General features: G+C 44.4%; 1 protein-coding gene across 3 annotated transcripts; it reads left to right on the forward strand.

Annotated features, from left to right (window-relative positions):
* Positions 1-632: 632 nt before the first annotated feature.
* On the forward strand, positions 633-23628 carry LOC307216647 (mast cell carboxypeptidase A-like). 3 transcript variants are annotated; one of them, XM_079977072.1, is made up of 12 exons: positions 633-766; positions 5888-6072; positions 6347-6422; positions 14677-14801; positions 15626-15722; positions 16320-16421; positions 16986-17087; positions 17882-17992; positions 20281-20371; positions 20739-20941; positions 21999-22083; positions 23376-23628. In XM_079977072.1, exons 2-12 carry the CDS (start codon positions 6002-6004, stop codon positions 23561-23563), a joined length of 1251 nt encoding a protein of 416 aa, XP_079833198.1. In that variant the 5' UTR covers positions 633-766; positions 5888-6001; the 3' UTR covers positions 23564-23628. The 3 variants fall into 3 exon arrangements, with proteins under 3 accessions (XP_079833198.1, XP_079833197.1, XP_079833196.1); XM_079977071.1 differs by lacking the exon at positions 633-766 and adding an exon at positions 1381-1540; XM_079977070.1 differs by lacking the exon at positions 633-766 and adding an exon at positions 3120-3376.
* Positions 23629-25192: the final 1564 nt, after the last annotated feature.

The following is a 25192-nucleotide window of genomic DNA, read 5'->3' on the forward strand; positions in this document are numbered from 1 at the left end:
CAGTTAAATGGGGAAAATAAATAGTGGCCTACTATTACAGGATTATTGTGAAGAGATTGCAATGGAGTACATTAAATTCACACAGAGCAGTAGCAAATAAATAAATGTTGGCAGGTTCTGCTTGTCACCTCAGAGTGATTTACTGATAAAATCTGCTTCTGAAATCCTCCCTTCAGCACATTATATGTTTTCCAGGACATCTGGTTACACTACACAGGGAAGGGCAGTATCTCAGCAGTAGATCTCATGTTTTGAGGGGAGGGGGAATCAAAACAACCTTACCAGACAGCTGAGGTGGGAATCAAAGGCCACCATGGTGGGCAGATCCCAGGTGACTCCAGAAGGCAGCCCCTGGGGGTGGGAGGAAACCAGCAACAACCTCCTCTTCCCTGAGAGGCCACTATAGAGGTGGCATTGGAGAGGGCTGCCAAGGAGGTGGCAGATCTCATCTTCAAGGAGTGTGCCACAACCATCACTGTCACTATGGTGGCGGCAACTGACAGTACAATCCTTGGGGGCCAGATCCTCTGCCCCTCTGGATCCTGCTGGCTGAGGCAGTTGCCTTAACTTGCCTCATGGGTGGGCTGGCCCTGTCACTACCAGTCATGGTCAGTGTAATGGCCTAAATTGACCAATGGTCTAACCCAATGTTAGCCAATTTCTTTGAGGACTGATTCTGCACTGGGACATGCCACAGCTGGAGTAAAGCCTGTTTCTGTCACAAGCACCAATGGTGAAAGGACCAGAAGCAGATGGTCAAGGGCAGGTAGGAATCAAAGAGCAAGGTAGAAAAAGATAGTCAACGTTGGGCTAGTAATCAGGAGCAGAAGCAAAGCAACTCTTAGCACACACAAAAATTGCTTGGACTATTAAACTAGCTTGTCCTTGAGGATTTTATAGGGCTTGGGGTGTGCTGATTGGCTTGTAGAGTCAAATAACAGTATGAAAACAAAGGAAGGTCCTTTAAGGCTAAAAGTGCAGCCTTGATCTCTAAGACCTCTTCTATCTGGCCTTCAGAAGTATACCTGAGTGCTGGTGGCATGGAACATAAGGCTCCCAAGAGTTGCTGCTGGATACCTGCAGGTTCAAGACACAGTCTGGCACGTTATAGCTTCTGGTGATGTATGGCTTTTATACTGAACCAGCAGTGAAGGGAGCTGTTGCATGGGTGTGTCCCAAGCCATGATTTTAGGGAGAGCAGTCTGCCCAAACCTGTGGCCCTGTGTGCTTGACTTGGAATCTATGAGAGGAAACCTACCCAACCACTTCCTTTGTTAAGGTAATGCTATTGGTTGGCCAGTGAAACACTGCCATTTACATGAGCTTAGAAATTGTCATAGGGACAAATGGGTGGGCCTTTTCCCACTTCACCTGACTGGATGTGACATCATCCTGGGAAAACAATAGGCCAGGGTGGTGTGGGAGGCTTTGTGTGAGAGTTTTGGCTTTGTGCTGCTCCCAAGAGCTATGGACTTCCCTGGAACACTAATGAGGAAGCAAGATCTGTTGGGGTATTAATGCTGTGAGCCCCTATACTCAGGTTGTATATCTGTGTAGATATGTATTGCGTCCCCAGTTAATTCAAGCATGTGGATCTAATTTTCACCACTATGACCACTTTTGCTCTCCATGAAATTTAAAATAAAAGTCCTCAAAAAATCTGTGTTTTTGGTAACCTCTTGCCGATACTGTACAATTTGTACAAAGAATGGCTGGATCTAGACACATCAAAAAAGTGTTTCAGAAAAAAACATGTTGTAAACTTCATAATGGGAAATCACGTTGGCGAAAGACAGGACTCCACAGTGTCATCTGGTGTCATAATAATAATAACAATAATAATTTATTATTTCTACCCTGTCCATCTGGCTGGGTTTCCCCAGCCACTCTGGGCAGCTCCCAACAGAATATTAAGGTAAAGGAACCCCTGACCATTAGGTCCAGTCGTGACCGACTCTGGGGTTGCAGTGCTCATCTCACTTTATTGGCCGAGGGATCCGCTGTTTGTCTGCAGACAGCTTCCGGGTCATGTGGCCAGCATGACCAAGCTGCTTCTGGCGAACCAGAGCAGCACACGGAAACAACGTTTACCTTCCCGCTGGAGCGGTACCTATTTATCTACTTGTACTTTGATGTGCTTTCAAACTGCTAGGTTGGCAGGAGCAGGGACTGAGCAACGGGAGCTCACCCCGTCACGGGGATTTGAACCGCCGACCTTCTGATCGGCAAGTCCTAGGCTCTGTGGTTTAACCCACAGCACCACCCGCGTCACAATAAAACATCAAACATTTAAAACTTCCCTAAACAGGGCTGCCTTCAGATGTCTTCTGAAAGTCAGATAGTTGTTTATTTCCTTGACATCCGTTGGGAGGGCATTCCACAGGGCAGGCACCACTACCAAGAAGGCACTCGGCCTGGTTCCCTGTAACCTCACTTCTCACAGTGAGGGAACCACCAGAAGGCCCTCAGAAGTGGACCTCATTGAACGATGGGGGTGGAGATGCTCCTTCGGATATATAGATATATCAGTGTTTATAACGCATGTAAAGTGCTTTTTCTTTACTAATGTAGCTGAATCCAATGTCAGCCAGGGAGAGAGCTGAATTGGCCACTTAATAAGATGGTCATTTTGTAACTTCCTGGCAAGTACTTCCCCAGGTTTCTGATTTACTGTGGAAGTGTGGTGGGATTTTCCTCACCATTTGGCTGGGTGATACAGACCACAAGCCTACAAAATGGTTTTGCTCACTTGATAAATTACTGTCCATCTATATATTCAGCTAGCTGTTGGAGCTTCTTGAGGATGAGCAATGGATGACCACTTAGAATGTTGCTTAGGCATTCCTCAGTTGCTATGACACCCAGGTATCTGTGTACCAATTTAAAGAGAAATTGCCTTTTCACATTCTTCCTGCACAGAGCAAAAACTTTCACATTAAAAATCCAAAGAGAATTAATTTCCTGATGGGATTTAACATATCTCAGGCTGGGATGGAGACAACTCAGAACAAAGTATGAGGGTTCTTGGGCTGCACAGTTCCTCTCATTCTTATCTCGTCTTCATGGGAGATTGGTTTCATTCATTCTCATTCTTATCTGTCTTCCTGGGAGATTGTGAAGATAGCTAAAGGGGAGAAACGTGAGATAAGTGAACCACAGGGCATCTGCTCAGATCCACAAAAAAGAGATCTCTCTTTGCAGGATGTTTAACTGATAGGGTTGAGCCTGTGCCTAATGACTGGAGGAAAGCAACAGAAGTAGGAAGAGAAAAGAGAAAGACAGAAAATATAAACAAGGGATTTGAACCATCCTCATTCTCATAGGATGCAGTCAAACATCATCTTTATCACATCATCATAGCAAAACTGTGGTAAATGTAAGTAATCATGCCTATTTTAGGTGGACGTTGGATATCGAGAGTATGGCTACAAATCCTTAATTGTTTGATTGGTTAGATTAAGCGATTGTTAAAACCTCTTGATCCACTAGTCCAATGTGGCGACCAGGCACAGTTCAAGGCCCTGCTTTTTAGCACTTAAAGCCCCAAACAACTTGAGACCAAGGTATCTAAGGGATTGCCTTGCCCACTATATCACTGCCAAGCAGCTGTGCTCTTCAGATGGGGCACTACTGAGAGCAGCTTTTGATCCTGAGGTTCACTTAGCCTGTCCTAGAAACCAGACTTTTAGAATTGCAGATTCAGCTCTCAGTTGCTATCCGAAATCAGACACCTGCCTAGCCTGATGGTGTTTAGGCACCTGGTGATGTTTAGGCACCTACTGAAGACATTTTGGTTTAGGAAGGCTTTCCCTGAGGTGTAATTCAAGGCATTTGTGGAATTTCCTTTTATATTTGAGGAAATGGTTTTACTGCTTTTAGAGTTTGTATAGATGGCTTTATTGTTTTAGAGTATTCTTTATTTTATTTTGATGTTCTTGGAGCTTGTGTTGCTGCATTTCATTCCGTTTTTACTGTGAACACCGGTTCCAATGGCTTTATGTCATGGAGTGGTCTATAGAGTTTGTTAATAAATAAATGAATCTTTAAAAGAGCTCACCAGTAGCCAGGCAAGGTCTTTAAAAATGTTTTTTATTATTTTTTTAGTCAATGTCATTTTTTTAAACACACACACACCTGTGCCATTCTGCAAGTGCAGATCTTCCCTTTCCCCCAGCTAAAAGTGCCCCCAAAGGAAAGCTCTAAACTAGCCTGGGATCTATTAGATCCTAAGCCAGCCCCATTGCTGTCACATGACTGCATTCAGGTCAATTAGGGGCAGTTCTTACTTTAAAAACACACGCAATTCATTTAAACATAGTGCATTGGAACTACTGGTGGGTGCAACATCACGCCAAAAAAATAGAAAATGCATAATCAAAAGAGCATTTTTTAAAACAATCTAGGGTTGCTGCTTTCTGGCTTTCCTTTGATTTCTTCCGAATTCGTCCTACATGCCATATGTCTGGGTTTTCCCCGACATTTTGCCAATTCAGTGAAACTCCAGCCAGACCCCATTTTGCTGAGTGATTCCCAGATGTATGGCAGCCCTTAAAAAATCATAAATTTGCTAATGTGTATGTAAAGATACACATTTAGAAATAAATACTATCATTTATACAGAAATAGTGAGGAAGGTTGTAAGCAGGTGCCCTGTATACCTGCTCAGCATGCTATCCAAGTGTTAACCAGACTTGGACCAGACAGCCTTTCAAATAGAAGACACCCCACTTTAAAGTAGGACAAGTGGAGCCCTTTGAAGGGAAAAGTTGTAATAGATGAAAGAAGAGTAGTTTCTGCAGTAACAACAAACCATTTGGAGAAAGTGTCAGTTAGAAAGTACAGTATATTGACAAGTGGCTGATAACAACAGCAAAAAAACCAAAGGAACAGATAGGGAGATATTTGACTCTGTGGGCAACAAAGGAAATGAGACTAAACTAAAGATAAAACCTCATCTTGAATGTGCCTAAAATGAAAAGATCACCATAGGGTCCCAACTCCTTGGCATGCCTGGAGGCTGCCCCCCAGTGAACAAAAGGCAAAACAGCAAGGAAGAATTGCTTGCCTTAGGGCTTTTGTCCTGCAAAATTACATTCCTGAGGAAGGTACCACTAAAATCCAAATTGAATGGGGGCCCAGGGGATATTGTGGGAAGCAGGAGAGAGGCAATGAAATAGGAACCTGGGGATTCACGAGGACCATGCAGAATTTGACCACCCACCTGCTCTTGGTTGAAGAGGAAGAAGATGCAACACTGATTTTAAAAAACCTGTAATTAAACATTAGGCCTGCTCCCAAAATAACCCAGGGCTGGGTTGGTGGAACCTAGGTTGACCCAGGGAAGGTTGGTCTGAGAAGTGGCCCTGAGATTGGGGCCAAAGGGCAGATCAAAGGGCTGTGCACACTGCTAGCTAGTGCTCCCTGTCTGCATCTCAGTCTTTTCCTTCGAACACAGCATTATTTGACTCTGCCTGTCATTGGCTATGACTCAACCTATTGTTGGTCTCCCAGCCTTCCCTCCTTCCAGTCTCAATGGACACCAGCTACCACTGAATAAAACCCTCCTTCTGGTTGCCATCCAGGAGATCATCCTGAATGGCTGCCCAGGTTGATGTAAGTGTAGGCGTTCCTTAGTGTACAGACTGAGAAGACTCTCAAAAATCAGTAGGGCTTCTCCTGAATATCACAAACCCATATCTAAGCCAATGGAATTAAAATATACCCCTGGATTCCACAATAGGTTTTTCCCCCCGTTCAAATTATGTACAGAAACATTACAGTTGGGTGTAGCATCTCATGTTGATCACAAAGGTTTCCAGGAGGGTCACTCCCCCAATTAATTTGAAGGCACTAACAGGAGTTGTACTTGCATTAACTACAAACATAGGCATAACAACAGAAACCTCATATCATCCCATGAATGCCCCTGAGGAAGTCAGCTGATCTCACCAAGCAGAGGAATAAATATGACAGGCATTGATTGCTGCAGAGGAAAGGAAACATGAAGTCCCTGTTGGCTTTGGGCTTGATTGCCACTGCTTTTGCTATCACTTGTCCTCGGCGTTTTGACAGGTATTTATCATTTATTTATTTATATCGTTCAATTTATAAACGGCTTGATTGCAAAAAGCAAAAAAAAAAAAAGTTTACAAAAACGTAAAATAAAATAATGACATCATTTAAAACAACTTTGAAACAACTATTTGAAACTTTCAAGAAATAAAATCAATTGGAATCTAAAACCAGATTAAAAGACATGTCAACATTCTACATGTCTGGACGAAAGCAGAAGTTCTTTCAATTAATCCTGACATGCTACTCACTCCTTGACTTTTATGTCCTGCAGTGCAAAGGTGTTCCGTGTGAAGCCGCAGAATGAAAAGCAAGTGAGCTTCTTGAAATCCTTGGCAAGCAAAATACCAGTAAGATATTTTTACAGCTTGGATTCCCTCCCCCTGCAATCCACTACCCTTTGTGTTTAGTGTTGGATTGTTGGATATCCTGTAAGAATCAGCAAGGCTGTTGTTGTTGTTAAGAAAAAGAAAATCAACCTTGGGCGGTGTCAGGGAACTGCCATCGGAAGGACAGGTGGTGAGAAGGCTTCAGGAGAATAGGAGAGCCTCTTCTTCAGCAGAAGAGGGAACCAGTAGGGGGAGTGCGAGAGCTCCAAAGGAAAGGGAGTCGGAGGGGAGGCTCTGGGATACTTCCAGTGGGAACAGCGAGGAGGTATCAGAACAGCCCTTAAGAACTCCCACCCCCCGCCGGAAACTGTCACGCAGGGAATCCAGGAGGCGCATGTCTGTGAAACAGCTTTTATGTTGGAAACGCTTCCGCAAACGCCCACTGTCAGATTCTACCAGCGACTGAGGGAGCCATGCTCAAGGGCTCCTCTCAAGGCAGGGTTTCACTACACTGAGTGAGCTCTGAGGGATCGAGTTTCAACGCACAAGCAGCTCATTATCCCACCACAGCAATCTGACAGTCCCTGAAAGCAGCTTGTGCAAAGAGAGGCATCATGAGCAACCCAGCCGGAGCCGGAGATGGGGGAGCAGCTGCAGCCGGTCCTAGCCTGGAAGAAAGGTACAGGATGTTGGAGGTACAGTTAGCTCTGCAAACGGCGAGGTTGGAGGAGAGGAGGGCTCATGATGCAGAAAAGGGGAAAGCCGCCCAGCTCTCGAGGAAAGTGCCAGGACTGGTGCAGAAGTTTGGGGGTGATCCCAGGAATTATCAAGCCTTCAGGACTGAGATGCAATATGCCCTCAATCTGCAGTTTGATGATTTTCCTGATGAGGATTCGAGGGTTGCTTTTGTGATTGGGCATCTCGAAGGCCCGGCCAGAGATTGGGTGAGACCACTAATGGCAGCCAATAATGAAGCCCTAAGGGACACAAGGAAGTTTTTTCGCGCCATGGATCTGATGTTTTCCAGCGAGATTGAGCAGGGAGTGGCGCGCAGGCAGTTAATGGCGTGTAAACAAGGGAACCGATCTGTCCGTGAGTACTGGACTGAGTTCACCATGTTGATCCATAAATTAGGATGGGATTTGTCAGCGGAACCGATACAAATGCTGTTCGAAGAAGGACTATCTTCGGCAGTGAAAGACGAACTTTCCCGGGGGCCCAGGGCGGAGTCTATGGACCTTCTGACTAAATCAGCGCTGGCCATAGGCTCACGCCAGGAGGCCAGAGCCTTGGAGAAGCGGGAAGGGAAAGGGGAGCGTTGGAGGGATTTCCGCATTCCAGAGATGCCAGAGCAGCCTTCTCTGCCAGCAGAGCCGATGGAAATCGGAACAGCGCGCGCGCGCGCAATTTCAAACCCCAGTGGAGGGCGGAAGAAGGAGGGAAAAGGCGCCAAGAAATGTTTTCTCTGCCAACAGCCAGGTCATTTTGCCAGAGTTTGTCCGCAAAGAAAGGAATGGCAAGGAATGGCGGGAGCTGTTGGGGAGGAGGGAGAAGGAGCTAAGGAGCAAGTAAAAGCCAACGCCTGGCTGCCACCGACGGGGCACAGCAGCCAGGCCAAGGAACAGTAAATGTGCCCACGCCAGAACCCCCAAGACCAGCTCTTGTAATAGAGGTATTGCTGGAGCTGGCAAACGGACACCCACTAAAAGTGAAGGCGTTACTAGACTCAGGCAGCTCCTGCAACTTTATGAGTAAGGAGTTTGCAGCCGCCCATCAGATACAAACCATTCCTTTAAAAAATCCCCTGCAGGTGACCACGATTGATGGGAGGGCGCTGTTGGGGGGAGAAGTAGACCAGCAAACTGTCCCCATGACAATGAGGGTGGCAAGACACACAGAACGGATAGCGTTTAATATAGCCACGTTGGGAGGAGCGCCCATCATTTTGGGGATGAGCTGGCTAGCGCTGCATGATCCGCTTGTGGGATGGCACCAGAGAGTGGTTTCCTTTGGGTCAGCACATTGTATGGGACACTGCACAGAAAGAGGGGGCCAAGTGGGGACTCAGGCCACGTTAGCAAAGATAGAAGCAATGGAACAAGGTAGGGTACCACGACAATATGCAGATTTTGCCGACGTCTTCAGCGAAAGGGAAGCAGATAAACTACCCCCGCACAGACCCTTTGACTGCCAAATCAACTTACTTCCAGGGGCGCAATTGCCAGTGGGCAAGGTGTATGCAATGTCTGACAGAGAAATGCAGGAGCTAAGGGAGTTTATTGACAAAAACCTCAAGCGTGGGTTCATCAGGGAGTCACGAGCGGTGGGGGGTAGTCCAGTGTTCTTTGTAGACAAAAAAAACTCGGACAAACCGAGATTAATTGTGGATTTCAGGGCCCTAAACGCAGTGTCCGAACCCGTGAGCTTCCCTATGCCCAGAATCGATGACATTCTGACCCGGGTGAGAAAAGGGAAGATTTTTACCAAGCTGGACCTGAGGGGGGCGTATAACCTGATACGTATGAGAAAGGGAGATGAGTGGAAAACCACTATGTTCACCCCCTTGGGGGCATTTGAGTACTGCGTTATGCCCTTCGGCCTCCAGGCGGGTTCCGCAGTATTTCAATCATTCATGAATCACGTACTAGGACCATTGCTGTACAAGAACTGCGCTGCGTTCTTGGACGATGTACTGGTGTACTCGGAGGATGAAGAGCAGCATGTGCGAGATGTGCGAGAAGTACTGAGCAAACTGCAAGAAAACCAGCTGTGGGTGAAACTGGAGAAGTGTCAGTTCCACACCAGGGAGGTGGAATTCCTTGGGTACCGGTTGTCGGACAAGGGGCTGGCCATGGATCCTAGCAAGGTGCAAGCGGTGCTGGAATGGAGGCCACCGAAAACTAAGAAAGATGTGCAGAGGTTTTTGGGGTTCGGAAACTTCTATCGGAAGTTCATCAAGAACTTCGCCCATTTAACAGCCCCCATCACGGATTGTCTCAGCAGTAAGAAGAAATTTGTCTGGACGGAAGAAGCGCAGCGAGCTTTCGAAAGTTTAAAGAAGGCGTTTGCTTCGGAAGAACAACTCTTACACGTGGATCTGCAGCAGCCGATGAGGGTGGAAACCGACGCGTCTGACAGAGCGGTGGGGGCCGTGCTTCTGCAGCCAGGAGCGAATACGTCGGAATGGAGGCCGTGTGCCTTCTTCTCGAGGAAATTGAACAAGTCTGAGAGGAATTATACAGTGTACGACAGAGAATTACTCGCTGTCCACGAAGCGTTCAAGAGATGGAGACACCTGTTGATTGGAGCGCAACACAAGGTTCAAGTGCGGACAGACCACAAAAATCTAGAATACTGGAGGACAGCCCGAGTGTTGAACCAGAGACAAGTAAGATGGGCGCAAGAGTTCTCCAAGTTCAATTTTGAGATTCGCTACGTGCCAGGGGCTGAGAATGTCAGGGCGGACGCTCTCTCCAGAAAACCTGAGTACTTGGAGGGGGAAGGAGGGGCGGAAGAAAGACATATCATCTCAGAGGACCACTGGGTTTGTGGGGCGGCATTGGTGGGGCAAAGAGAACTGGTAGAGGGTATTGAAAACGATGAATATGCCCAAGAGAAACTTAGGGAACTCAGGGAGACAGGTGAGAACGCAGGGGGGTTTGAGGAAAAGAACGGAAAACTATATTACAAAGGGGCGCTCTACATACCAGGTGGGGAACTAAGAGGGCGGGTGCTTAAGCAGTTGCATGACAGCCCCACGGCGGGGCACTTCGGGCAGCACAAAACCATGTGGTTGGTTACCAGGGAGTTTTGGTGGCCCAAGGTGCGGGAGGACGTGCGGGAGTATGTCAGGGGATGCGACAGGTGCCAAAGAGCAAAGGGAGAGAGGTTGGCGCCAGCGGGGTTATTAGAACCCTTACCCACCCCAGAAAGGCCATGGGAGATGGTATCCATAGACTTCATGACCGATCTACCGAGATCCAAAGGGAAAACCGCGGTCATGGTGGTGGTAGATCTACTAACTAAGATGTGCCACTTTATAGCTTGTTCACATGCAGTGACAGCGGAAGAAACCGCAAGGTTGTTTGTGGAGCACATTTTTAGGTTGCATGGCGCCCCCTTGAGGGTTTTGAGCGACAGAGGAAAACAATTTACTTCTAGGTTCTGGAGGAAACTAATGAGCATGTTGCATGTGGAGGTAAGTTTTTCCACCGCCAGACACCCAGAAACAAATGGGCAAGCAGAAAGGGCAAACGGGGTTTTGCAACAATATCTGAGGTGTTATGTAAAGGACAGAGAAACGGATTGGGTGGACTGGTTACCTCTGGCAGAATTTGCCTACAACAACGCGGAGAACGTGTCCACAGGGATGAGTCCCTTTCTAGCCAATTATGGGTGTCATCCTCGGGCGTTTCCAGGAGAGGGCGGGGGAAGGTGGAGTGTACCTGCAGCGGAAAATTTTGTTGAAGAGATGGAAGCGATCCACCGTCAGCTCCAACTCAACTTAGAGAAAGCCAAAGAAGAATATAAGAAGCAAGCTGACAGAAATAGGAGGGAAGGCGAAACCATAAGGGTGGGTAACCGGGTGTGGCTATCCACCCAAGGACTGCCGTTCAAGGGAGGGTGTAAGAAATTGAGACCCAAACGGTTGGGACCCTTTGAGGTCATACAGCAGGTGAACCCAGTAGCATTCAAACTCCGATTGCCCAGTCACATGAAATTGCATCCAGTATTTCACAGGTCATTACTGTCGCCATACAGAGAGGGGTGTGAGTGGGGGGAACATGAGAGGGAGGTCACCCGGACACCCGTCATAGAAGAGAGAGAACGCAACATGGATGTGGCAGGGATCATTGATTCCAGGTGGAAGGGGAATCAGGTGGAATACTTGGTAGAATGGGAGGGGGAGGAAGAGTCAGAAAACGCATGGGTACCGGCAGAGGAAGTCAAAGACGAGATTTTAATAGAAACGTTTCATCGGCGTTTCCCAAGTAAACCACAACCAGTGGCAAGGTTTAGGAGGGAACACTTCGGGACTACAGATGAGGAAGGGGAATTTGAAGGGTTCCCAGAGTCGGAAGTGGAGGTGGAAACAGATTCCGACGAAGAAGAGGAAGAGGGGGAAAGAGGCGGTAGGCCGTGGTTAGAAGTGTTTGAATCCTCGGAGGATGAGGGGAGTTCCTTCCAGGGATTTCCGTCCTCGCCGCCAGTAAGAAAAGAGGCGGGAGGGGGTGAAGGGGGCCCTGGGGGGGAGGTGGATGTCAGGGAACTGCCATCGGAAGGACAGGTGGTGAGAAGGCTTCAGGAGAATAGGAGAGCCTCTTCTTCAGCAGAAGAGGGAACCAGTAGGGGGAGTGCGAGAGCTCCAAAGGAAAGGGAGTCGGAGGGGAGGCTCTGGGATACTTCCAGTGGGAACAGCGAGGAGGTATCAGAACAGCCCTTAAGAACTCCCACCCCCCGCCGGAAACTGTCACGCAGGGAATCCAGGAGGCGCATGTCTGTGAAACAGCTTTTATGTTGGAAACGCTTCCGCAAACGCCCACTGTCAGATTCTACCAGCGACTGAGGGAGCCATGCTCAAGGGCTCCTCTCAAGGCAGGGTTTCACTACACTGAGTGAGCTCTGAGGGATCGAGTTTCAACGCACAAGCAGCTCATTATCCCACCACAGGCGGTATTCAAATAATGCATCCTTTCAGTTCAAGAATTTCCACTTGTGCAATGGGATTTTCTTCCCCCTCTGCTCTTCCTGCATGTGCCCCATGGGCTCCCCAATTCTATTCCAGTTGCTGAAGAAGCAAAGTCTGTGTCTTAGCTATGCACTGTATGGTACTTTCTGTTGTTGGTCGTAAAGCTCCTACCATCCATCTTCATTAGATGACTCCAGATTCTAGTATTATGAGAGAGGGAGAAGTTATTCTCCCTATGCACTTAATTTTACCACACCCCTCCTTGTTCATCTTTTTGCAAGCCCCAAACCTTGTAGTCTTTCTTGATAGGAGAATATGTCCAACCCCCTTGATCGTTTTGGTTGCTCTTCTTTGCAACTTTCCAGATTTTGTTGTGGTGTGGTAAAGTCTCTGGGGTTGCACCAGAGAGACATCTGTCTGGCTGTGTCTGTGAAGGAGACAAGAGAGGCCACCAAACTCTCACAAGACATAGCATGAATTCCTCAAAAGGCCTGTGCATTAGGGATGGGGGAGCAATTCAGTTCAGTCTGCATTTTAACGTGAACAGAACAAGATGCAGATCCGAAACCTGGGTATCCTTTGAAATTTGCATGTCTCCCAGTTTTGCAATGCTGCTCACCAACAAAAACTGTGTACTAAATATACAGTGGTACCTTGGGTTACATACGCTTCAGGTTACATACGCTTCAGGTTACAGACTCCGCTAACCCAGAAATAATACCTCAGGTTAAGAACTTTGCTTCAGGATGAGAACAGAAATCGTGTGGCAGCAACAGGACACCCCATTAGCTAAAGTGGTACCTCAGGTTAAGAACAGTTTCAGGTTAAGAACGGACCTCCAGAACAAATTAAGTTCCTAACCCGAGGGACCACTGTATTAAAGAACGTGTGCATATATATGCATCTATTGGTGAAAATAACATGCAAAAATGGATTATATTAGGCAAGAATTGTATAGAAAAAATTGTATATTAGAAGAAATGTAGGCCCAAATGGTGACAATATTTTTTTAAAAGAAATGCAAAGTGATGCAAAAATGTGGCAAAATGAATTTAAGATTGAAAAATTAGAAATCGAGAGAGCCCCCGACTGCAAATTCATCCCTACTGTACATAGAGCTTTCTCCATGTACACCCTCATGATCCTAGGATCCTGATCAAATTTTCAGGAATCCTGCAAAAGCTACAGCCCTCAGACATGTGAACAAAGCTTACACTTCTACAAGCATAGGGAACTACCATCAGCCAAGTATGTGGAAAACAGTAGAGGAGTGGAACCTCACACCTGATCCTCCTCAAATATACACACATGCACATTTGGTGCAGACTGAAAACAAGTGACTAGGGATCTGGTTCTCTTCTCTTCATATTCCTCTTGAAAGGGTAAAGAGTAATGTTGTCAGTCTCCAAAAAAGGCATTAATTTACTGCAAAGGAGGAGACCACAGGAGAGAAATGGCCCACACTTGCAAAGCCATTCAACACATATAGTGGTAAAATAGCTGTTTGTTGACTTTAGGGCAATTTGCTGCACTCGTCTTTCCTCTGTCCAAAGTGCTTTGCTAGACAAATGTAAACATGTCTTAAAAGCCTTGACATTTTAATAGGACTTTCTTCAAAAATGTTGTATGATTTCAATGTTTTTGTTCCCTTGCAACTCAAGGCCTTTAAACATCCTTTGCCAGTTGTGAGCCAAATAAGAACAAAAAAACACCCCAAACATATAATCACCCTGGTCGAATCATGTGAGGTAATAATATTCTCCAAAGAATATTCTCTGCTAGAAAATTCTCCGGAGAATATTCTCCACAAATGTAAATTCTATGTCGTCTACACAGCTGCTTTAAATGTACACACCTCATTAATCGAGAAGATTCTCGAGAATATTCTCCAAAAGATTATTCTCAAGAATTGGTCCATGAGGTCACGAAGAGTCGGACACGACTAAACGACTAAACAACATCAACAACCCTAGTCTAACCTCATCACTAGATTACATTTCCCTCCATCCCTTCCCTACCAAGGGATTAGCTTGAGGCTCAGCCCTAGCACACAGGTTTTCAATACTAGTTTTTCAATCCAAGAAAACACAGGCTGGCATATAAATTTGTTTTGATGGGTCTTCCTTGTAAATGCAAAACGAACCTTTTAGCTGCAGCCTGTGCTTTTTCCAGACACTGTTCCTCTGTGGTTTTAATTCTCTGAGAGAAGATTGTCCTATTGTGTAGTATAGTACTTTCCTTTGGGAACATAATGGCACTTCTCCTCTGCAGCAGATAGGAGAAACCATTAAACTCCAACTTCACAGGGAACCACTGTATAAACCCTTTGGTAATGTGGCAATGGATGGACCCAGGAAGAGCAGGTATTCCTGCAACAGTAACAGTAATCCAAATTAGAAAATTTAAAGTTATTCTAGAATTTGGCTGCAAATAAAAGATTTCTGATCTTTCAGGTCCATCAAACAAGCTTAAAATGGCCAGTTTTTAAGATGCTGGGGCATTTTACTTTGCAAAGCTAGAGATTTTTTTAAAAACTACATCCATGTTGACTTCCGGCTTGACTCCTTGACATTTCTTCCTGTGCAGATCGACTTTTGGTATCCAGACTCGGCATCGCATATAGTCAACCAGATGGAAGTGAATTTCCTTGTCCGTGCTGAACAGTCCAATACTACCAAGACTCTCCTGGAGCAGAACGGCCTACATTATGAGTGGGTGATGCTTAAATAGTTGTCACATCTGGCTGCTAGCCATTTGGAAAACTGTGTAGATTCTAGCAGGCCCTTCTTCTGTTCTTAAGAGCCAATGGAGTATCTATGGCACAGATAGTCAATAGTAGTTTTATCCATTCAGAGATAATGGTGGGATTATCTGTGTACATATCCACACTGCATACTTAAACTGGTTTAATGTTCATTCTCAGGGGATCCTTGACACTCCAGGTACTGAGGAATCTTCACCAAGTCACAATTCCCAGGGTTTTTTTGTCAATTAAAGTGACATTTAAGTTATATAAGTATGCAGTTGTCCTATTATGCCCTTGGAGTTCTCGTTTATGAGTAGAATTTGACCTACAGGTGATGCAACACATTTTTCTTCTTCTTCCTTAATTAGTTAATGAATCATAGCCCCAAGAAAGTGGATGTTCTTAGTTTTGTTCTGCTGTTAGAAAAGCTTCACTGCTGCTTGTTATCAAGTAAACCAGGCATGTCCAACTTTCAAGAGACTGAGATCAAAATTGTGGAGCTGAGATATACCATGTGTTCTCTGAATCATATTGGATGAACCATGTGCTTTAACAGACCTGGTCCAGCTAAAGTCAGTTGTGACTAAAATGGCATTGAAACCAACGTAGAAAGTTTGTCACACATCATTCTCAATGGAATGGGAGTCATGACCAACTTTTAGCCAAAATGAGCCCCATCATTTTTATATTAAAAGGTGTACAAGTCGTACGATGCATAAAACTTACATACTGAATTGATCCTGTGCATGATAGTACATGATTTTGCTTGTGGTGTTTTGTATCATGCAGGATTTTATTTCAAAACCTGCAAGAAGAGATTGACAAGCAACTTGAAAGGAATTCTCCCGCCAGCTACAGTTACACGAAATATAATGAATGGCACAAGGTACACGATACATTTGATGACCTTAAAGGGGAGTATTCTCAGTAGTCAGAAGTAGCACTGGTTTCACTCAGATAGGCTGGGGACACAGCTACATTAGTAAAGAAAAAGGAAAAAGGAAAAAAAAGTGCTTTGATTGCATTATAAACATGCAACACCAGATGGTGCTGGAGAGATGGTGCTGATTTAATTTCTGATTTATTTATAGGGGTGTTCTGTATGTAGCTGCACCCCTGGTCTTATTTTGTGTTGTACTTGGGTATTAGCATCATCATCATCATCATCATTCCATGTATATCCTGCCATTCATCAAGTAATCTCAAGGCAGGTTACATAAAAACAGCAATAAAAACCAAACTGTATATCAAATACAAAATATAAAACAACAACTAAAAATTAACAGTTGATGAACAAGTAACTCATAAAGGACCTGGGGTTCAGACACCCCTGTGCTGGAAAGTATGAGACCACTGCTACTGTCCTTCCATATTTTAGTCATCTGGTGTCACAAACTTCAGTTCCAATTAAAAAGGAATCATCTGTGCATCACTAGCATTTAATCTGCTGCTAGCTGAACAATTTATATTTTATTTTATTCAGATTTCTGCTTGGACTGCCAGAATTGCAGAAAAGAAGCCGAAGTTGATTTCTCGCCTTCAGATTGGAAAAACTTTTGAAAATCGGCCCATGTACATCCTTCAGGTATGACGCTCTATCCACAGTGATATTCAAAGAATGGGAAAGATACTCAAGAGCAGGGGTGGGGAATCTTCAGCCCTCCAAATGTTTCTGGACTACATCTCCTATCCACCCCAGCCAGCATGGTGAATAGTCAAGACTGATGGGACTTGTAGTCCAACAACATCTGGAGGGACAAAGGTTCCCCAACCTTCCTCCAGCATATCCTATTACTTTAATGAGAAAAACAAAAAGACTTGTATCCAAATCCTATGCAAGGCTATGACCCATCATAGGTTTTACAGGGCTCAGCTGGGCTTATTTTTTGAGGAAGAGGAAGTGTTTGTAAGATTGTATCCCTGGAATCTATAAAGGTTTGCTACACAATTGCAGCATTGCTTAAAAGCGAAAATCCATTTCTGAAAGGTTCTCAGAAGGGAACTGACACATCTGTGTAGTTTTACACACACACACACACACACAAACAGAGAGAGAGAGAGAGAGAGAGAGAGAGAGAGAGAGAGAGAGAGAGAGATGTACCAGCAGCTTACAAATTGTTCCTAACCACGGAAAATGTTTCAAAAGCAGGTTGGGAAACAAAAGGACAGCAAAAAGGCTATCTTCATGGACTGTGGAATTCATGCAAGAGAGTGGATTTCACCTGCATTTTGCCAGTGGTTTGTGAAAGAGGTTAGTTAACCACCAGTCCTATTTACCTGCAATGTCTTAGCGGCTGAACCTCAGAAAGTTTCCTTTACTATGCAACACCTCTCAACAGCGATAATCAATTCCAGCCTTACCAATGCCACAGCAGGAGACACAAGAGGGGAAAAAATCAAAGGCTCCTTTCTGCCAGCAAACAAATTGTGAATGTGCTCCAGTCTTATTTAACAAAACGTGGCGTAGGCCACTTCCAAAATGTCACTATTTTGCACATGAGATTCAATCACGTATCAGCAAATTTAGGCTGTGCGATTAAAGTGGACTTGGCATGCTTGTGCAACAAGCCCCCAACCCCTACAAAATCAGATTTTTTATAGTAAGCATAGTGGTGGGAAGACTGCATTGCAAAGTGCGGGACAACTATTGCTAAAAGTTATTGCTTTGCAAACCAAGTGGAATGAAGACCCAATAAATAGCAAATATTGCATATTCCTTCCAGAACTTTGTGCAAACAAATCAGGATGAATGCTCAATAAACAGGTGATCTGGAAACGACCATAGATACGAAGTTGATACTTTGCCTTTGGGATTGTTCTAGAAAAGTGATCTGTGATGATTAGGATGAAGATTAGCTTCTGCAGAGAATCTGTTGTCATGCAGTATGATGAGCTGCAGCGACAATCCTATGTGCACTTATCTGGGAGTTAGGCCCACTGTGGAGAGTGAGACTTACTCCTGAGTAAGTACACATAGAATTGCATTGTAATTTGCTTTTAATCCTTGAGTAAAACTGACTTCTAAACCCTCAAATGTATCACCAGGCCATCAGGACTTACGGAAAGGACAAGGCTATGACAAATCTGCTGGACAACATGACGTTCTACATCCTTCCCGTACTCAACATAGATGGCTATATCTGGAGTTGGACTTCGGTATGGTACACATCTTCCTGCTTGCAAAAGCTACTTTTAGCAACTTAAATCTTCACCTGTGATTTTAAAGGGCAAAAGCTCTGGATTGATGTACAATGAAAGTGGGATATTTGTGTGCTCTTGTGGGTTGGTACAGTGAAAATGGTTTGAGGAGGGCAAACAAGATATAATGAAGTCCATACCTGCTCAAGAGCAACTGTCCTAATTCTGGCCTCATATACCCTAGACATTCAAAGCAATATCATACCACCTTGAACTGTCATGATTTCCCCCCCAAAGAATGAAGGGAACTGAAGTTTGTTAAGAGGGCTGAGAGTTGCCAGGAGACCCTGATTTCCCTCATGGAGTTGCAATTCCAATAGGGCTCTGGTAAGAAACAGGATTGTTATACCACCTGGGGAGGTGCTAACAACTCCCAGCACCCAAACTATAGTTCTCGTAATTCTGTATAGTGCAGATGAACCCCCTAAGGTAAGGTTACCAGATGTCCCCATTTCCCGGGGACAGTCCCCAGATTTACAAATCAGTCCCCATACAAAGGGAAGTGGGTGGCGCTGTGGGTTGAACCACAGAGCCTAGGACTTACTGATCAGAAGGTCGGCGGTTCAAATCCACGCGATGGAGTGAGCTCCCATTGCTCAGTCCCAGCTCCTGCCAACCTAGCAGTTCGAAAGCACATCAAAGTGCAAGTAGCTAAATAGGTACAGCTCTGGCAGGAAGGTAAACGGTGTTTCTGTGCGCTGCCAGAAGCGGCTTAGTCATGCTGGCCACATGTCCCCAGAAGCTGTATGCCGGCTCCCTCGGCCAATAAATCGAGATGAGCGCCGCAACCCCAGATTCGGTCACGACTGGAACTAATGGTCAGGGGTCCCTTTACCTTTACCCCATACAAAATCCATTGAAGTTTAAAAGTGTCCCCGGATTCACTGAAAAAAATCTGTTAACCTTACCTAAGGGTACAAAGATCTGTTTCTCCTTTTCAAGGTCAGTTTACTGCTCATGAGCTCCAGGTGGCTACCAGTTAGCAGATTTTGAGCAGATCAGGAAGCCAGACAGACATTAATGAAGAAGCAACCATAACATAGAAGTTGTTGTTGTTTAGTCGTTTAGTTGTGTCCGACTCTTCATGACCCCATGGACCAGAGCACGCCAGGCACTCCTGTCTTCCACTGCCTCCCGCAGTTTGGTCAAACTCATGCTGGTAGCTTCGAGAACACTATCCAACCATCTCGTCCTCTGTCGTCCCCTTCTCCTTGTGCCCTCCAGCTTTCGCAACATCAGGGTCTTTTCCAGGGAGTCTTCTCTTCTCATGAGGTGACCAAAGTATTGGAGCCTCAGCTTCACAATCTGTCCTTCCAGTGAGCACTCAGGGCTGATTTCCTTAAGAATGAATAGGTTTGATCTTCTTGCAGTCCATGGGACTCTCAAGAGTCTCCTCCAGCATCATAGAAATGTTGTTTTTGCAGAGTCCTTGTGCACAGCGGAAGGATGAGGAGTACGTGCCACATACTTTACATTACTTTAGTTACACTTCAAAGCTGAGAGCTTACAAACAAGCATCTTGCCTCTGTGAGAGCAGAGAGGCATCCTCTCTCTTCGGAAGCACCGAGAGAAAACTGTGAGAAACAGGAAACCAGTGTACATCACATCCAGTCTCCTTTCCCGTGGGAAAACCCAACAGCACGCTGACTGTGGAATGTAAACACCTGTCTTGTGACAAGCACTTCGCTGCAAAGTGAAGAGAGCAGAAACCAACAATAAGTACTAAGGGTTAAACAAGGAACTGGCCTACCTCCATCCTCCACTCTATTATGAATTCCATACAGAGATCGGCCAAACCTTGGTCTATTTCTCTGCATGTACCTCAGTTGACTCCATTTACCATGTACCAACCAGACTCTGATAGGTTGCTTCTTCCTAGCATATGCATCTCATTTGCTTGATCATGTTTGATCGTCGCATGAAATGATGCACACCTCGCCTTCATGCTGTGGCTTACCTACACTAAAATGCCTTCTTTGTAGGAAATTCATAATAATTGGAGTAGCACGTGCTCACGTGAGGAGCCTGAGAGAGAGAATTTACAGTGAGAGGATCATATTGTCAAACACAAATTCATTTAGTACATTATTTTTGATTGCACTGTCTTCCTAGTTTTAAATATGAAAGTCTTCATTTTAACCATGGGGGCTTTGTGCTCAAAATCAGTTCAATCTGTTAATCATTTGGTAAGGGGTTGGGGGAATCCATATATCTGTCTGAAGTCCCTCAATTGTTTTGTCGACTAGGATCGCTGTTGGAGAAAGAATCGCTCTAATGTAACCAGCAATAAATGTATTGGTGTTGACCTCAACAGAAACTTTGATGCTGCATGGGGCAGTAAGTATTCTTTCTTTTTTTAAACACACACACACACTTGCAACTAAACCTTTGAAATTTTTTGAATATAACTCTGAAGCCACACTATGTGGACATTACTTCCTCCCCTCTCAATTTAATATTTTGGTTTCCAAGACATCTTGGCATTGGCAAAAAAAAAAAAAAAAGGTATTGTGTACAGCAAATATAAATTAACATAACACCCTTCTTAGCTTTGTTAAATTGGTTTCCTTAAATCAGATAAACATGCTGCATCCATTCTTCATCCATTTTTGACTGGAGGAAAATTTCCAATTCAAACATTTTCAGGAAAACCTATATTGACCTTCTGCAGCTAATTAAAAGTAAGTGTTCTCTTCACCAACAGCTGTGGATGCTTCCAAAGATCCTTGTACTGAAAATTTTTGTGGACCGTCAGCAGAGTCGGAACCAGAAACGAAAGCAGTTGCAGCATTCATCCGCAGCCATCTTTCTTCAATCAAAGCCTATCTGTCAATTCATTCCTACTCTCAGATGATATTGTTCCCTTATGGCTATACTTTGAACAAGGCACCCAACCACGACGAACTGGTAATATCTTCACTAATATGGCACTCTTCAGAAGATTTGGACAGCCTTAGTATGACTGAGTTGATGGGAATTATAGTTCAAAAATATCTAAAAGGCACTGGGCTGGGGGGGGGGGCGTGGATCCCTATTAGAGCAATACCTGCATTAGGCCAACCAAATATGTCACAAAATAATGTTCAAGCTTCTGAGTTCTCCACAACTATTTATTTAGATGTAACTGAAGCAAGTTGGGAGTGGGAGGAAGGAGGAAACTTTTAATATGTGACATTTTAGTGTATTTTTCATCTCTGTTGGAAGCCGCCCAGAGTGGCTGGGGAAACCCAGCCAGATGGGCGGGGTACAAATAATAAATTATTATTATTATTATTTTGAAAATGGTTCAGTTAGGTACCGTATTTTTTGCTCTATAAGACTCACTTTTTTCCTCCTAAAAAGTAAGGGGCAATGTGTGTGCGTCTTATGGAGCGAATGCAGGCTGCGCAGTTATCACAGAAGCCAGAACAGCAAGAGGGATTGCTGCTTTCACTGCGCAGCGATCCCTCTTGCTGTTCTGGCTTCTGAGATTCAGAATATTTTTTTTCTTGTTTTCCTCCTCCAAAAACTAGGTGCGTCTTGTGGTCTGGTGCGTCTTATAGAGCGAAAAATACAGTATTCTGCATCTTTTGGACTGAACCCAAGGCTGTTTGGGGGAGAGAACACACAATGGTTGACCCTCCCAGGTTCCATCTTGAGACTATAGCAATGTTAAGATTACCATTAACTCTGGGTCTAGTGTGCTCCCACAGCTGGTGTTTGAAGTTGTGTGCACATGACATTAGACCCACAATTCATATATATTCTGTAGTTTCTTGATAAATACTACTGTTTGATGTGCATTCCATCAAACCGGCTTCCATCAGATCTGAAGACATAAACCACATTCACTTTGCAGTTATATGGGTTCATATGGGACAAATAAGAAAACATCAGCAATTTCTGCCCCCATTTCCCTTTTTGTCAGAATATTCCACCACCACAAATGGCTTGTTTTGTTTTGTTTTGTTTTGTTTTAAACCAGAATGAACTCGCAAAGAAAGCTTCCCAAGCTATAGCCAGCCTGTATGGTAAAAAATACAAGTATGGGACATCAGCACTGACAATCTGTAAGTATTTGAAATACTTCATCTCTCTGTAAACATAACACATTCGGAATCATTGTGCTTAGGACTGCAAGGGCTTCCTTCACTACACATGTGAAAGAAAAGTAGAAACTGTGGCATGTAGATGTAGTGTTGGAAAAAGTGCCACCTACAGAATTTCTCCCTGTCATGCGCCATAGGAGTCCCACCACCACACAAGGTTGTGTTCTCCTAACAACATCCGGGTAGAAAAGGCTTCCGCCTATCAGTTCAGTTCTGGGCTCCTCTGTTCCTAATAAGAGCCTGGCTAAACCAGCTGGAAGATGATTCTGTTATACTGAAATTTTGCTCCTCTGAAATATATTCGGAGTCGAGTGTGAATTTCATGCTCTTTATTCAGCTCATAGTAGCAATGAATGGATCTTTCCCCAAAACGTCTAGCTACATATACATTATTTACACAATGGGCCCCACATGATTGGCTAATTCCAGGCAGCTCCTATAGGCCAATTAAGCTGCGGATTCACCTCCTCCAGAAGCCTGATTGGCTGCTCCTGCAGGCCAATCAGGTTGCTGATTCACTTCATCCAGGAGCCTGATTGGCTGCTCCTGCAGGCCAATCAGGTCACTGATTCACTTCCACCTGGAGCTGGATTGAGTGCCTCCTGTGGACCAATCAGACAGCTGCATTCTGGATCCTATTGTTCTAGGATTCAGCTCAGTACATAACACCCTCACAAATAAATAAGTTACCCTGATCCCAGGCAGCCAAGGAGGGGGAGGTCTAGAGACCCTTTTAGACTGTGTGGAGAAAGGATACGTATAAATGGAGTATTCTAAGCTCTATCCCTGACTGGCATGTTGGGTTATGAAGTAGAGGTGGAATAGAAAATCAATTCCGTTTGCATTTTAATGTGAAACTACCGAATTCACTAGCCTTCACAATTTGCCCTTTTCCAGATTTTGCAACCTAGTAATGTTTACCCCCCCAAAAAAAAGGTGTCTATTAAGGCAAAGTGTGCATAAAATTGCAATACTTGTGAAAATAGCATACAAAAATTTGCAATATAAAGGCTTTATGTGTTGCAGTCATCAAGTGTTGTGCATGCATGTGTGAATGGACCTTTGATCAAGGCTTAATTCGATTCTGCGCTTATCAAAGGTCATCCTCTAAACCTATTTTGAATGTCATTGAGAAGTCCTAAGAAACCAGATGAAATAATAAACAAGCAACAATAACATTTCCCTCTATTTTTTTCTTGCTGTGTTCTCTGTAGCAGGTTAGCGGCAATTAATTTTGTTGTCCTGTTTTGCAGATCCTTCCTCTGGTTGTTCCGATGACTGGGCTTACAATCAGGGTATCAAATATTCCTTTACCTTTGAGCTTCGTGATAGGGGCAAATATGGGTTCTTCCTTCCTGAATCTGAGATCAAGCCAACTTGCCAAGAGATTATGCTGGCAGTCAAGTTGATGGCCAGTCATATCCTCAGCCGGACAATGTAATGAGGATTACTGCTTTATGGTGTATTGCAGAGCTTTGGAAAGTAATAAATCAGCACGTTTACAGACGAAGGATTTGGGGTGTCATTATTAGCCTTGGATAGGAGACCAGGGATCTCTGGGCTGAGGACAGCAAAATATCTAACTAAGCCTCTTCCAGGTTCAAGCAATAGCAGCAGCTTCTTAGAAATCCACTAGTAGATCCCGCAATCGGCCTTCGTCTCTTACAAACTTAGGGAACAATTGGGCTGGTAAATGAAGGCAGTGGAAATATCTTCATGTGTATCATGTTTCTGAGACCGTGAAAATGTGTAGTGTCATCTACCTTCAGAGTCACATCAGAAAGTGTTAAGTTGTGGGTGAACGTATCAGACGACACAGCGATTCTTCAAACAGCTCTTGTTTATTCACAGGCCAGAACAGAACTGAACTGAAGGGTTCAGCCAGCCTGCTTATATAGAGCTCCACTAGAACGCAACAGTAACCATTTTCTGTAACTATCCAATCACTGAACGTCACTTTCAATCCCTTATTTGCATATGTGGACCTGAGTGAAAACTATCTACAGTATCCCCCTGCTGGGGTGAGAACTTCAGTACATAACAGAAAGATTCAAGTATTCCTCTATAAATACAAATGTTTGCTTGCAGAAGAGCCATCACTTGATGGTAAAGCAATTGGAAAGACCCCCTGCCTGAAATCCTGGACAGCTGCTGCCAGCCAGTGAAAGCAATACTGAGCTACTTGAACCAATGTTCCTACTTATTTGCTTTCATCAAAATACAGTATGTATATATTTTTCTTCATCAAAAATGGATTCCATGGCAATCTGCAATAGATAGATAGATAGATAGATAGATAGATAGATAGATAGACAGACAGACAGATAGATATAAATGCAACCCCGCCATAAACATGGAGTCCTAACCTTAGGGATCCATGCATGAAATTAAAACTGGATCACTGATATATATGTTCCCTGTCTATGGGTTTGCTCTCTTAGTGTCTCAAATGGCATGCAGGTAATTTAAGACCCATTGAGTTAGACTTGCCATACATCAGGAAAATTCCTGACACATCCTGCTTTTCGGAAACAGCAGCTTAAAATCACTATTTTAACCATTTGGGTTAAAAAGCTCAACAACTTTGCAGGTGTTGCAAGTTAAGATTCCTTAGATTGGAATCTCACTAACCTATTGTATCACAGAATCTTGTAAAGATAAATAAGAGTTTAGGATTTATCAGTTTTTATTGCATGAAATTGTATTAGAGGTCTATTGAAAACCTGCTTTTTATTTTTTATTTACATTTTTAAAAAATGAATAGTATAATTGGGGGGGGGGGACTTGAACTTCCAAACATTCAGTCCATCAGTAATTTAACTCTTCTCTTCTCCAAACCATTTAACCCTTCCTCAAAGAACTAGAGCTGCCTCTTAGATATCCTTCCACCCTCCAAGTATCTCAATCCCATGGAAGACCAAGTCTTGATTTATCAAAGCACTCAGTCAGAATGTTAGCATTTCGCATTAAACCAGCAGAGGGCATTAACACATCGGAGTGATGCTCTGACTAGGAAAAAATATCTTGGGGGGGGGGGGAGCATTAATCTCATGGCAAGCTGCCTATGGCT

The sequence above is a fragment of the Podarcis cretensis genome, assembly GCF_951804945.1.
Source record: "Podarcis cretensis genome assembly, chromosome: 5".
NCBI lineage: Eukaryota > Metazoa > Chordata > Lepidosauria > Squamata > Lacertidae > Podarcis > Podarcis cretensis.